General features: G+C 34.4%; 1 protein-coding gene across 4 annotated transcripts in view; it reads right to left on the reverse strand.

Moving 5' to 3' along the window:
- Positions 1 to 856: 856 nt before the first annotated feature.
- SH3GLB1 (SH3 domain containing GRB2 like, endophilin B1) overlaps positions 857 to 14,676 on the reverse strand; it is a 32,682-nt gene continuing 18,862 nt past the window's right edge. For all 4 annotated transcript variants that reach the window (XM_041750704.1, XM_041750701.1, XM_041750703.1 and 1 more), the window contains 4 exons: positions 7,647 to 7,736; positions 7,155 to 7,255; positions 1,703 to 1,928; positions 857 to 1,327 (listed from right to left, as the gene is read on the reverse strand). In XM_041750704.1, coding sequence (XP_041606638.1) covers positions 1,220 to 1,327; positions 1,703 to 1,928; positions 7,155 to 7,255; positions 7,647 to 7,736 — 525 coding nt within the window. In that variant the 3' untranslated portion in view covers positions 857 to 1,219. The remainder of the gene's footprint in view (positions 1,328 to 1,702; positions 1,929 to 7,154; positions 7,256 to 7,646; positions 7,737 to 14,676) is intronic.

Raw genomic sequence — 14,676 nt, forward strand, 5'->3', positions numbered from 1 at the left:
TGCTATATGGTAACTGCTTATTTTTCTAGATTCTCCTCTGGTCCTTAAGGTCTGCAAGGGAAAAGGGCTGTGCATCTTGGGGATATAGGTAGTATCCCCAGTTGATGAGCACAGTGCTTGGCCCTCAACAATGAATGAATGATGAATGAGTGAATGAGAATGAATGTAGAAGTCCTAACATGGAAACAATCTGATTCACAGCAATGGTCCAAATAGCAATTTTCTGACTGCAAGTGTGGCACTAATAATTTCATTAGCGTTTCATAACCAGAGACACTGATCAATATAACCAAAGTTCATTAATAAATATTCAAAATTAGAGTAACCAAAAGTGTATTGTTTGCATATAATTTTCTTCTATAAGTGTAGTTGCACTAATCCATATTTTTGATAAGGATTGTTCCATAAGAACAAATTCTCTTTACAGAAGTATGTTCTTAGCAGATCTCTGATTATGCATTAAATTGTGCCAATTGAACAATCTTAAAAAAAACATTGATTGATTAGCGAATTGAACTTGATCCAGGTGGTTTTAGAACCTTCACTGAAAATATACCAGAGTAATACCGTAATGCTTTGCAAGGACTAGTTTTTCTTAAATTTAGAAGAAATCATTCGGTAGTGTTTAATAAAAACCCCCAAAATAAACCACTGAGATACAGTATTGAAATAATTCAATTTCTGTTGGAAAACAAGGTAAACATGGTATAACTGCCTTTCTGTTTATGGAAACATTCAGAAATATTTTCCACAAAAGAGACTTATATCCTAGAGCTCTGTTTAAACCAATAGTTTAAAACAAATTTTAATTTTCTTCTTTGGCTATTAATCATACCTAATAAATGAGTCACTGATATCAATTCACAATAAATTTATTTTACATAAAAGAAAAAGCTTGCCATTAATGAAAAATTCAGTAGAAAACAGTTCTTCTGCTTTAAGTTGGAGCTCAAAAGTAGAAGCTGCTTATTAGTGAAACCTCAGTAGAAAGAGAATTTTGTAAGAAAACATTCTTGGCATGAAAGCACTAACATAAATTCTGTAATGAAATATTTACCATGCAATTTTATTGGCAGAAAGGCTGGTTTCTGATGGCTGGTATTTTCTTTTCAGTCTCCTAAGAATATTAACATAGAAGATACTTAAACCTGTTTTATTTAGAGTTAATTGTATATAAATACTGGTGTCACGATGGGTAATCTTTCCATAGTCCACCTATTTAATTGAGCAGTTCTAAGTAGGTAATTGGCACCCTGCCCTTCTGATTTCCCCTTTCCCCCATTAACCAGTCTGAATCCATTCCAACGACACTGAACACAGTGATTACCTACAAGAAAAAAATATTTCCAGTTATTAACTATGTTAAAAAATAAGTACATTGAAGACTAATTAGATCTGTAATCTGTTTAAACTATTCATTAATTCTTTAAACATCAATTTTGCTAAAAGAAAGGATTTTATTAGGCAGTTTTAGAAATCTAGTTATTTAGCAGTTAAAAGCTTTAAATATTTCTGTGATATTCTATTTTATTATATAGTAGTTAGTTTTGTCCTAATATGTCAATATAACCATCTGAAATATACGAAAGCATTCACGATAAGCTATTTGCAAATAAGTAATGAGGAATTTGTATTTTATTATATAATACTAGATGGTATGTCAATCATGATACAGGTTTTCTCATACTCATATATTACTCACCTCATCTGCCAGTAGTGATAATTCACTACTGTTTGCAGCATCATAATCATACAGGACCCTGGCCTTCCTGCTGCCACTGCACTCCTTGAGGTCATTAAGGTTGGTAGGAGAGGCGATTACTAGGCCACTCGTTGAAGTCAAGGTGGAAGAACCAATTACATTTGATGAAGCAGATGGCACAGGTGCCACAGAAGTTTGATTGTTGTTACAATAACTGGATGGAAAACTGTTGAAAAGAAAATGGCCCATTATCTATTTCCAAGTGACCAGAGCTTCTGAATGCCACCACGTGGTGGCAGTGTTTACTTTCTACCAACTTCCACTTTAACTAAAGCTTAACGGTTGTAATATTTTAATGACAAAGCCCTATCTAACTTATGCCTCTTTGTCCAATTATAAAAGAGAATATTCAGGTATTTTTCAAATAGAAGTCCTTGAAAGTTTTTCAAAGTTGGCTTTATAAGTTAAAAAAATGTTATTTTTTCCTGAAAAAAATGAGCTTATCCTTAAAACACTTCCAAAAAACTTTACTAGTATGATTTATTAATCTGTTCCTGCCTTTGTGAGTTATTATTATTATTTTTTGGTGAGTTATTAAATAAAAATATCAACAAAAAACTACTTCTATATTAGATACTATCACAAGAGTAAAGTTTTCTCAAGTTAATTCTTTGAGAAATATTTGAATAGCCAAACTCATTTTTGTAAAACTGATCCAATCACACTTTTTTATTAATTCAAATGACAGATATTTATGGAATTTCTACATGGCCAGAATCAATAGCACAAGCTTAAGACACTAAGATGAAACAATACCATTCCTTTATGGACATGGGGACATGGGGATTCAAATGCTCTATTATGACTAATAATTATCATAATGAAAACTCAATGGGAGAACAGGGCAAATTTCACAAACTCATTCTGTCTCATATTTTTTAAAGGGAAAAGTTAACATTTCTCTAGTCCATTCACTTTCCATTCTTCTGATAACTATTTCATATCTTTTTTTTAAGATTTATTTATTTATATATTCATGATAGAGAGAGAGAGAGAGAGGCGCAGAGACACAAGAGGAGGGAGAAGCAGGCTCCATGCTGGGAGCCCAACACGGGACTTGATCCCGGGACTCCAGGATCGTGCCCTGGGCCAAAGGCAGGCGCTAAACCGCTGAGCCACCCAGGGGTCCCCTATTTCATATCTTTTTAACCAACCTCAAAGTTCTAGCAATAGAACTAACCTTTATACTCAGCTGTTAAGTTGCTTCCTTTTTAACTGAGGAAAAAGATCAGAAAACACCTATGCTTTTGTGATCATCTCTCTTACTACAGATGAGCTCTCTACACGTCTATGGCTAATTTCCTTACCTCTGAACAAAAACCTCACATTCTTTTTCCTCTCAAGGCTATCTAGCAATTCTTCCCTTTCTTTCCCATGCAATCATATTTCTCCAAGTACTGTATCATTCCTATCAGTTTACAAATAGGCTTATTTCTCCTATCTTAAAAATCTGCTAGACTCACTTTCTCCTCTGGCTACTGCTTAATTTAACTGTTCTTCTTTACACTAGAACTCCTTTGAAAGACTTAATCTAAACTTATCACAGTCCATCTTCTATTCTTTTACATTATAGACAAGCTTTCGCCTCCATTGTTCTACAAACTACTCTTGTCAAGGTCAGTAATGACTTCAATGTTCTAAATCCAATGGTCTATTAATATTCCTCATTACACTTGACCTATATAGTGATCACAGTGGATCCTTTCCCTCTACCTTCCTGTATCTTCTTCACTTGACTTCTAGGCCACACCCTTGGTTTACATCTTACCTCACTGTTCATTCCTTACCACTGCTTCCTTAAACTGTGTTGGGAGTACTGCAGGGTTCAGCCCTAAGCCCTCTTCTTTTCTCTACCTATACTAACAATCTTTCATCTAGTCTCAGATTTAAATATCCTTGATATGCTGACTACTCTCTAATTTACCCCCTAAACTCTAGTCCTGCATATCCTAAAACTGGGTTTCAAACTTCAAATGTCTAAAACTGGGCTTCTGGTATAAAACTGAGGTGATATACCACCCCAACTTACTCCTCCCGTGACATTCCTATTTTAATTAATTAACTACAGCTCCATTATTTCAGTTGTTCAGGCCAAATACCTGCAGTAAATCTGGACTCCTCTAAACCCCATATAAATGAAGCCTGACAGCAAATCCTGCTGGTTCTACTTTTAAAATACACCTGGGGTTTGACCGCTACTATCACATCTACCACAATCACCCTGATCCATGTCACCATCATCTCCTGACTGCATTATTCGCTAAATTATTGCAATCAGTTCCAAACAGGTCAGTTATAGCTTCCATCCATGCCCTCCTAACATTTATCTTTAACAGAGCACCAAGAATGATCCTATTAAAGGCTAACTGAATCATATCACTCCTTAGCACAAAACTCTCCAAAGGCTCCTCATCTCTGAGTAAAGGCCAAAGCTCTATATGTCCCAGCTTCCTGTTTCCTCAATTCATCTCCAGCCAAGCCCTCCTTGCTGCTGCTTGAACATTACAGCTGTGTTCCTGCTTCAGGGTTTTTGTACTTGCTGTACCCTCTCCTGAAGCATTTTCTCTCAAATGCCTGACTGCATGCTTTGCTTCCTCTTATCTTTCAAGTCTGTCTTCCCTATCTAGTATGTATAAAACCCCTACCCCAAACCAAGGTACTTCCCTGCTTTTCTCCATAGCATTTGTCATCTTCTAATATACTATATAATTCATATACATATTTTCTTCTTCCCTCTACCCTCAAATAGAATATAGGTTCAAGACAGAGATTTGATCTGTTTTGTTTACATTGTATCATTTATGCCTGGAACAGTGCATTTTTAAAAATTAAAGCAAATGTTTCCTATGGATAACAGGGTGCTAATGACAAAAAACCCCTCCTCATTTCTAATTCAGATTTTACTCTAAAGTTAGAAATACATTTCTTCCTCAGTGAACTCAGTTTCTCAGTTGTGATTAAGTATAGATATTTCTGAAGATAAAAAAAAAAAAAAGCTCTTGTTTCCCATATAATATGTGGTTTTTGAAGTCTTTACCCATGGAATTTTACTTGCAAATTTATAGTACAATTAGTCCTTGTTTACCACTGAAATCTACCTATGTCAATTTTGGGGAATTATGGTAGAAATAAAAATAAACAAAAAATCCCCCAACCAAACAACAATAAAACCCCGAAAGACCATCTTCACCTAAGAACTTTTGATATAAACTACATATATATATATATATATATATATAATTTGATATAAACTATACATAAACTATAGACTTTCTGCCACTGTAGCTTGATATATTAAAACCTTCCAATTATTTAAAAATAAAATGCATTTATTAATCTTGTGACTAGTGTTTCTGTTTCCTCATCTGTAGAATGTGGATACTAATACCTACCTTCATCAATGAGAGGATTATCATATTACATATGAGGTGTCTAGAGGAGTGCCCAGGGACAATTGGAGCCCTTCCTAATTAATTGCTGTTATTCAGTTACTACTACTACTACTACTACTACTACTACTACTACTACTACCACCAATACTCTGTTATAACCATTAACATTACAACCTGGTTCTACTCTTCAGAAACAGCTCCTGGATTAGTGTGGAATTGGATGATCCATCCAGTTCTGCATCTGAATTAGCATAACTTGAAATATTAAAGACCTAAAATTCCCTAAGACTGATCTTTACCAGTAATCCAATTCTAGCACAGAGATAAGCTAGACTTTCTTCCCTAGAACAACAGCTCCCATTTCACTCCGTAATGTTTGAGCTTATCCAAAAAGTGCAACAACAAGCATTTTGTCTGAATGGCAGAGTTCCAAGCATTTGTGTGGCTTTAAGCAGAGTGCAAGTATGAATGGAAACAACAGTAATCCTTTTGCTGTGCTCACAGAGTATGAGGACAAAGTAAAAAGGAAGTACTAAGGCTTTCTGGGCTTAAAATAGTAGTAATCATGTGGGAATAAAGTGGTATTCTGCTGTTGGATATTGAGTACAATTAACAAAACTTCAAATACACAGAAGTACAAATCTTCTATAAATACTGGAATAATCAATGGTATCAAGTTACAATTTAAGATCTAAAATTGGTTTTCGGGGTGTGTCTAATTTTGTTCTAGGTCTAGTTTTAAAGGATTAATATGCAGAAAAGAACACTAAAATGTTTTTTTAAAAAAGTTATTCCTTGAAAAATAACTTCCCTTGATACTTCTTCAAATATTACATATCACTCCCTTGCTTTAATGGTTCCTCACTAAAAAATACCTCAAACTCTTATCTTTACTTATTTTATAGGGCATTGGTGACATGACCCTGTTTCACTCTTGTAACCTCATCTACTATTCCATTCTTAATTCAAATACTATGTATGCTCCAACTAGAACAAACTGAACTTGTCACACACTCTTTCCTCTGGCCTTTTCATATACATGTTCTTTGTCTGAAGTATTCATCCTGGCCCCTTTCTTCACCTAGATTATTCTCACTAAAGTAATTTCATCTGTGAAACTTTGCCAGATCCACCTAAGTCACAATTAGATGTCCTTCACAGGAAACTGCACTTCTACCTTTCCACTTACCACCTGTCCTATCTGCCAATGGCTTTTATTTCTACCTAGACTTTAAATACCTTTAAAAGGTATTTAAAGGTATTTCTATCTAGACCTAGCAGAGACCATCATAGTAAACCAAATGATGTATAGGTCCTATACATCATTTTATTTCTAGTGTCACCTTACAATGTGAGCTCCATAAGGGTAAGCAATTTTGCCTCTACTGTTTGCTGATATAAACCTAGATTACAGAACACTGCACTGCCTAGTTTACGACAGGTATTCAACAAATATTTGATGAATGAATGACTGAGCTATGCATGTTATGTGCTATCATTTTGCTTTAAAGTATATTATAACATAATTTTTGTAATTACATCAGTGGCTTGAGGTCTTATAGACTATTCTAAAACTTTTTTTTTAAACAATGAGCAAGTGAGTAAAGAATAAGTATAAATTAGCTTATCTCTAACGGCAAATAAGTGTCATCTAACTAATCTTCCTCGACTAACTGGAAGATATTTGAGAAGTGAACTTCAACTACTTTTAAGTTTTTTTTTGAATAGCACTAAAAAAGTATTCACTTAAATTATGTTCTCATCCCTTTAAATTCTTGGGTGCCAGGAGAACTCAAAATGGTTTGGTTACCTCACAAGTCTAACAGTTACTTTCCTTAAAAAAAAAAAAAAAAAAAGAAGAAGAAGAAAAAGGTCTGATTTTAAGCAAGCTAATATAAGCCTTTAATTCTTCTAATCTTCACCTCTATTATTAGTTCATACGCAAAAATCTGAATTTCTTCTCTTATCAGAAGTTTCATGTGTGAAAAGGAAATTACAACCTTCCCAGTTGTTTTTGGAGGTCTAACATGTACTGGTAACATTGTGCATAGTAAGTCATCTGGGCTTCCACAAAGTCATTCAGACATCGGAGATGATGGGCCTGTAAAGGAAAGTTACAGTTACTTTTCAGCTCCATAATCTACTTAAGTGTTGAATTCCAAGGGGCAACAGAGCATAACATCATGTATTCAGGGAGAATCACCAGTAGCTAGCATTTTACTACAGGGCTTATCAAGGATGACCTCGGTTCAACAGGGTAAGAACAAACTACAGAGCCAACAAAAACCAACAAATGGATTTGATGGTAGTGGGAGAACTAGGTGATGAGGTGTAAACAAAAATTTAAAATATTGCTTCATAAATGTTGGAAAGGGCCACAATTCAAATTTCCTTCATAAATAAGTAAAAAAGAAGTTCAGTTTTTCCCCCTCAAAGTGCCTTAGGACCATCAAAGTCTTCTGCTTCATATCAATTTCCAGTGGAACACTCACGTGCGTACTGCTGATTCCCTCTAGCAGAAGTCTTGTAATCTCTGCTTGACGATCAAATTCACTTTGAGTTATTCTTAATTCCTGTTCAGACTTAAATTGGAACACAGTTTTAGAATTTTATTAGAGGGCTTATTCCATTTTATGTACATTTGTTTAAATAGTTTAAAAATCTCCCAAGCAAACCCTAAATGAGAAGACGGCAATTCCGATTCTGCTTTGTGTTTAAACTGTCCCTGTTTTCCCACCTTAGCTTTTCTACATTACTCAATTCCTTACCAGTACCTCATTCAAAAGAATCTATTAATGTCAAAACTTAATGGCATATACATAGAAGCCTAGAAACACTACAATGGAATAATCAATATACTGTCGTTAACATTTTAAGACTACTAGTTTATATGTACAAAATATTTCAAAAAATTTTCAATTATTACTACAGCTATTTTTTTTTTTAATACAGCTATTTTACTTTGAAGTTAAGGATAGTCTTTAATCTCAAATGAAAAAACTTCAGAGTGAAGCCACAGGCTTTTAACCTCCTTTGTTTAGTTACCAAACATATTGTTTCTAGAACACAGTTCTTAGGTTATTTCCAAGGACTCTTTCTTACATAAATGACATTTTTTTCAGTTTTCTTTCTGAACTTTGCATAAAATATGCCTTAAATACACTATTATCTACAAGATATGCCAGGGTTTTTCTGCGAGTTATGGGGGAACCTTTAATCAGTAGTGTGCTGGTAAACTGGCTGGCAGTGGGGTGGGGGAGTTCTAATGTGCTGATTTTCATGGTACAAATACTCCAACCACAGCTCATTTCAAGCTACCAAGGTGAAGTCATTAACCTCAGGGCTGGAAAGCAGTGAATATAATAGCACACCACTATTGGCTTTAGCCCTCTGGTACAGGTTCAGTGCTGGGCCAAAATTGTTCACTAAAAAAAAATCAATAGGACCCCAAAATAGTAAATACTGGCAAAAAACCATCCTTTGTCCTGGGATAAACCTTTACCCAGAGTGGGTTGGTAGTAGATGACGAAGAGAAAAGTAAAACCTCTCAGCTTACGCAAAATAGCTTATCACACACTGGGCATCATTGGTGATAATGTCATTAATAATGCTATCTTCTACTACCCTCCAGGATAAATAGCACCCCCATCCAAGTAATTAAAGTATTACCAAGACTGTAGTAAGTATAAAAACTAGGTTTAAACCTTCTTCTTGCACACCCCATCTCTCTTTCCTTCAACCTTTGGTGGCAATAGTTAACTTAGTGAGGCATTCAAAAAGGAATCAACAGCAAAACAGATATCCATAGCTCTAATCACTCTCATCCCACTGGCAACAGACCTTGCAAAGGTGATTAAGAAGTGACCACTAGATTGGATTTATGGAAATAAGTTTGAATTACTCAATAATTCAACAGTTAAAATTAAATTTTACTTGACTGAAGCCAGAATGCATGGTACTTTGATAACAGGGCTGAAGTAAGCTTCATCTAGAAGCTAGTATAAAGTAGAAAATCAAGTCCCAGGACAAGAGAAGAATCAATGATCTCCCTAAGTGTAAAGGAAAACCAATCACTTCGGTGTTACATTTGCTGTATTACATTTGCAGTTATTATTTACTGTTCTGCTTGGTTGAATACAAAAAGGTTTTAATAGAAGTAACTATAGTAAACCAAAAATAAATGAAGTTTCGAAATAAACAAGACTAGTTCCATGTGGGTCTGCCCTTGAAAGTACAATCTGATTTAATGTCCTTTAGGAGAAAAGGCAGAAAATCCTTCTAAATGGCAGTATTTCTGTGTAAGATGTAAGCAAGTGAACTAAATAACAGATTGACTGGGAAGTTTGAGCATGAAGTAGACATGTTTTAGTTAAGAACACTGAATAAAAAGTTATAAAAGTAATCTCACAAAGGATAAGGGGCAGTCTTCCATGTTTGAGCAACAATTAATTATTTAATTATGAAGAAAGGCACCATATTATAAAGCATAGGAAGTTGATCTCTGCACAATTTGTACTTAGAAAAGGTAAATGACAGGCAGGAAATGAATCTCACTTCTTGAACAAGTTTCAATGTATGCCTGGGGTGGTTGTAGTTCAATCTCCCAAACTATTTCTACTTCTGACACACGTAAAGATCATAATTAATCTGAGAGGTAGAGGTAACTGAAATAGGTTTGGCATAGTCAATTTACTTAGAGAATGATCCATACTAGAAAGATAAAAAGGGTTTCAAGAAAATGAATTTAAAGGGTTTTTATTCTGTCCTCCAGAAGACTTCATTCTCTGACATAGTTACACTGTTAAGAGACAGAGTTCTAGGGAAAAGATGTTCCTGCCAGAGTATATGACAGCATAACTTGGGTTCAGGAGGCAAGAATTCTTTGAGGCTGTAACTTGAAAAAATGGAAAGAATTTGTTGATCTATGATATCAGGAATGGGTAACTGTAACGTAGAAATTTTGGTCACACTTTTGAGGCATTTATTGTGACGTTCTGCTATTTTTTTTTCTAAAGGCTTAAAAAATCTTAAACTATTCAAGGAATATAAAGTTTTAACCTTCCATATATTTTAAATTATAAAAATGGTAGAAGTGAGAAGTACAGAAGAGAAAAATCTCCCCAATACATTGATATATTCTTAAGTTTTACACACATACAGTAAATACATGTTTTCATGAGTTTCCCCCCATTATATCACATACTTCCTACACTTACAGAGACTGCAGGATCAGGTATCTTTTGGTGTATCTGTATGCTAACCAGAGTGGAAGAGACCCTGTTGTTTTTTTTTTTTTAAATTTTTATTTATTTATGTATGATAGTCACAGAGAGAGAGAGAGGCAGAGACACAGGCAGAGGGAGAAGCAGGCTCCATGCACCGGGAGCCCAATGTGGGATTCGATCCCGGGTCTCCAGGATCGTGCCCTGGGCCAAAGGCAGGCACCAAACCACTGCGCCACCCAGGGATCCCAGAGACCCTGGTTTTATTGTTCAACCTATATTCTCTTCCACGTTAACTCTGACCTCTTTTCAAGGTAAAGGGTTCAGGAAAAAGAATCAAAGGCCAAAGGAGAACTGTAACCAAGTTGATAAATGGATTTCACAAAGGGTGATGAGAGTGGGCATCAAAAATTTCACAATGGATTTCCAATTCATAGAATCAAAACCCCCAGAATAGACTATACTGTCAGCAATCCCACAAAGTCAGAAAATAAAAAGTTAATGTTAGGGGGGAGGGGGAGGGAGAGTCAGAGGCCACAATTACCACCTGCCTTCAATCTTCAGCACTGTCCACATCCACATCTGGAGGTCAAATTTTGGTAGACTTGAACAGGAGGAGCAAATTAAAAAATGCTTCTGAAGACCTTAAGTAGTATTTGAAACAAATCTGCACTAAAGTCATAACTTTATTCCTTAAATTCCTGCTTAACTGTTTTATTTTCTATCCTAGAGAAGAAATGATCACACAGAAAGAGGGACTACAGTAGCAGTCATATGGACAGCTTCTAGAAGTGAGAGTCTGACACTAAGAGAGGAGACAACATATTTCAAAAACAAACAATGGATCTAATTGTTACACAGTACAATAATACACATTCATACCCTAATTATACATAAAATTAAATATATGCTATCCTGTATTTAGTGGAGCAGTTAAATAGAAAATATCTTCAAATAAAGTGACAGAAGACTTAGTTAGCTCTGGTGCTGGAGAGCACAAGCTTCAATTACCCAGGAAATTCATTTGTGTGACATATATTCAATCACTGAATATACAAGACATGGTGTAAACTGTATTTTACATAATTGTCACGTAAGTAAACCAAGTATTTAAACTGTCTTCTGGCAAGACATTGTAAAGATTACTCTTAATGTAATATTGTACCTAGTATTTATCAGACTATGTGCAAAGCACATCTCTGCAGCGTTGTTTCACTGTTTTGTGGAGCTACTCTACTACTAGGCAAACAGATTTGAGGTTTCTAAAAATAATTTTCAGATTTCATAAGACATTGTAACAAAGACCATGACTGGCCCCCTGGCTGCTGTCCAATATTTACTAAATGCATGACAATTAAATTCTTGTTTCATAATTCTGTGGTTTAATAATTTACTTACTTTTGTCACTTCCTCTGCCCAAATCTAGCCAGCATTAAAAATTAGAGAAAAATATAGAGCATGAAAGAAAGTTGGAGTTTAACATTTTCTACAACTTAGTATAGAAAAATGTAATTATTTTAACTAAAAGAGTATACTTTCCTTTTCCTGAATCACATTAACATAGTAGTAACTAAATCAGTACAGCTTAACATACTGTGAAAGTATGCCTTTAGATATATCAATACTATTGATTTTTGAATCTTATACTTATTTTATAAGTTACTAAGTAATGGTTTTCTAAAACTGGGAATATTTAACCTTAGTTGTGGTTCTCTCATCTGTTAAATGAGAAGTTTGGACTAAACAATTTTTAATTCTCATTTAGGTCTAAAATTCTAGAATTTTAGGAAACTAAAATAAAGCAAGGATAGACAAAATAGCCACTTTGGGGCACAATAAATGTGAGATATAATGAATTTAAAATTACCAGAGTTAAACCCATCTTACTATAAGTAGATGACATCAGTAGCAAAACAAATCCCTAATAAGTGAAACAAAGTCTTACTAATTGTTTAGGATATTTTTACCTAAAATAAAAGGAAACCTATGATTTATAAAAGAAGTTACCAATCAATGACTGAAATAGTCTCACACTTTTCATTCACCTACACATAGGACAATGGAAATAAATGAATGCATTCTCTTGCTATATAAGGAAAGTTCTAATTTAGCCAGGGTTTCAATAATTGTAGTAGCTTAGAACAAAAATGTATTTTCAATATTCTGTACATAAACTTCCCTATTACATGGATTTTTCCCTCCTTTTAGCTCAATGCTAATGGAATAAAAGCAGTCAATTAACTGTGACTTTATTATTAACTGTATTGCAGATTCCACACCACTTCTATGGAAGTACTGTATCTAGGAGAATAATGCCAAACACTACCATCTATAAATCTTTATTGGCCATGAGTTTTTGGGCTCTATTCAGATTTTATGAATTTCTATTTTGTTAAATATTAAAATTACTAACATCTCAAAAATTTCCCCAAATCAACCTCAACATATATATATTGGGTACTACATAACAATTCTCATTTCTGATTCTGGCCCAAGGCATTCACTATTCTGCAACTTTTTTGAGTAAATTAGTACTGGTTAGGGAATGGCCCTTGCTATTACAACAGAGATACAGGGGTAGGTGAGGGGGCGGGTGGTATGTCTTGGCCTGAAACTGCAGAAGAAATTAATTCTATGTTGAGTTTGGGTAAAAATTAAGGTAAACATTGAGAATATTGAAAAACAAAGTAAATCTATAAACTAAAGTTTATAGATTAAGTAAATTTTGTTAATTTTCTTTGCCAAATGTGAAAATACAAAATGCCAGTTAAATGGTTGTCTTTTACTAGGTATAAAAGGCACGATATATTTATATATAAATTCATATTCTACGATCTGAATTTGGCATAGCTAATATATTTGCCCAATTAGAACACAAAATTTCTTTTCTTCAAGTTCCAGTATTACTTCAACTAGTATTCCCTGTAATTTTTGTTGGACTAATGAATTCATTGGCTTTGACTACTTTAGACTTTTACAGGCAGATAATAGCAAGAGAAGGCACTTTACTCAAGATGTAGAAAACACAGTAGGCCAACAAACCTTCAGCCATTTTACATGCAGGAAGTTGAGCATGTAAGAGAAATTTACCATATTGTTATCTCCTTCAAGGCGAGCTGAGTTTAGTTGCTTAAGTGCATAGGTAAGAGACAAAGAACACATTATACCAATGAACACAGTGAAACAAATTACTTCTTCACATTAAAGAACACACAAGTATTAAGAGAGCTGATAAAATGGTTTTTTATTTAATAGAAACAAAACAAAACTATTCTGTTCTATGGAATTTCACATAGCGGTGCCTACTCAACTTTTGTTTCAAAAGATTCAAAATTTTAAAGACAACATGGTTGATGCTTGGTTTTATATTAGAATCATTTAGGGAAAACACATCATTTTAAAAACTGCCAGTTACCTACAATTTTATTAAATTTTCACCTCCGAAAGCCCTTCTGCCTATCCACAACTTTCCTATTCAAAGATCATTTCTATTTTATGAACGTATGATGCCTTCAACCACGTTCTCTTTCAGTTAGTCTCAGCTAGGTCTTGGCATACTCTGAAGAAATATGAAAGGCATGTCAATCCTTGTATTTTTAATGAGCTTTAAATTCTTGTATTAAGGCTAAGTTATATGATGGTGCTCAATTTACAGATTAAAGATTTAGACATTGGGATGCCTGGGTGGCTCAGTGGTTGAGCGTCTGCCTTTGGCTCGGGGCATGATCCCGGGGTCCTGGGATCGAGTCCCATATCGGGCTTCCTGCATGGAGCCTGCTTCTCCTTCTCTCTCTGCCTCTTTCTCTGTGTCTCTCATGAATTAAAAACAAAACAAAAACAAAAACAAAACAAAACAAAAAACAAACAAAAACATTTAGACATTTGTGGAAATGTTTAAGTGGGCAGAGGGACATTCACAAAACTGTGTTACTTGAAGATGCGCTTTCTACACTTGTATACCCCAAACTGAGGTCTAAACCTCTAAATATTAGAGAGCTGTGAAACCAGATGATTTTTTAACTTCCTTAACAGAAATCTAAAATAATTTAAAAGAATTTATGTAAGACTAAAGCTAGGTTAATGAATGTCCAGTGCCTTATAATTTAAATGCAGAAATTTTACTTGTCTTTGCTTCTTTGACATAAGTTTTATACTATTTTCAAAACTGTGTTTTTGTTCACTGTGAAATATTCAAGTAGGTTTCCTTTCTATTCAATTGTATTTTTGAGAAATGCCTCTGATATTGTTTTACCATTCTTCAACATGCTAACTAATAAAATACAAGTTAGTAAAGTAGCAA

This window comes from Vulpes lagopus, chromosome 3 (assembly GCF_018345385.1).
Source record: "Vulpes lagopus strain Blue_001 chromosome 3, ASM1834538v1, whole genome shotgun sequence".
Taxonomy (NCBI): domain Eukaryota; kingdom Metazoa; phylum Chordata; class Mammalia; order Carnivora; family Canidae; genus Vulpes; species Vulpes lagopus.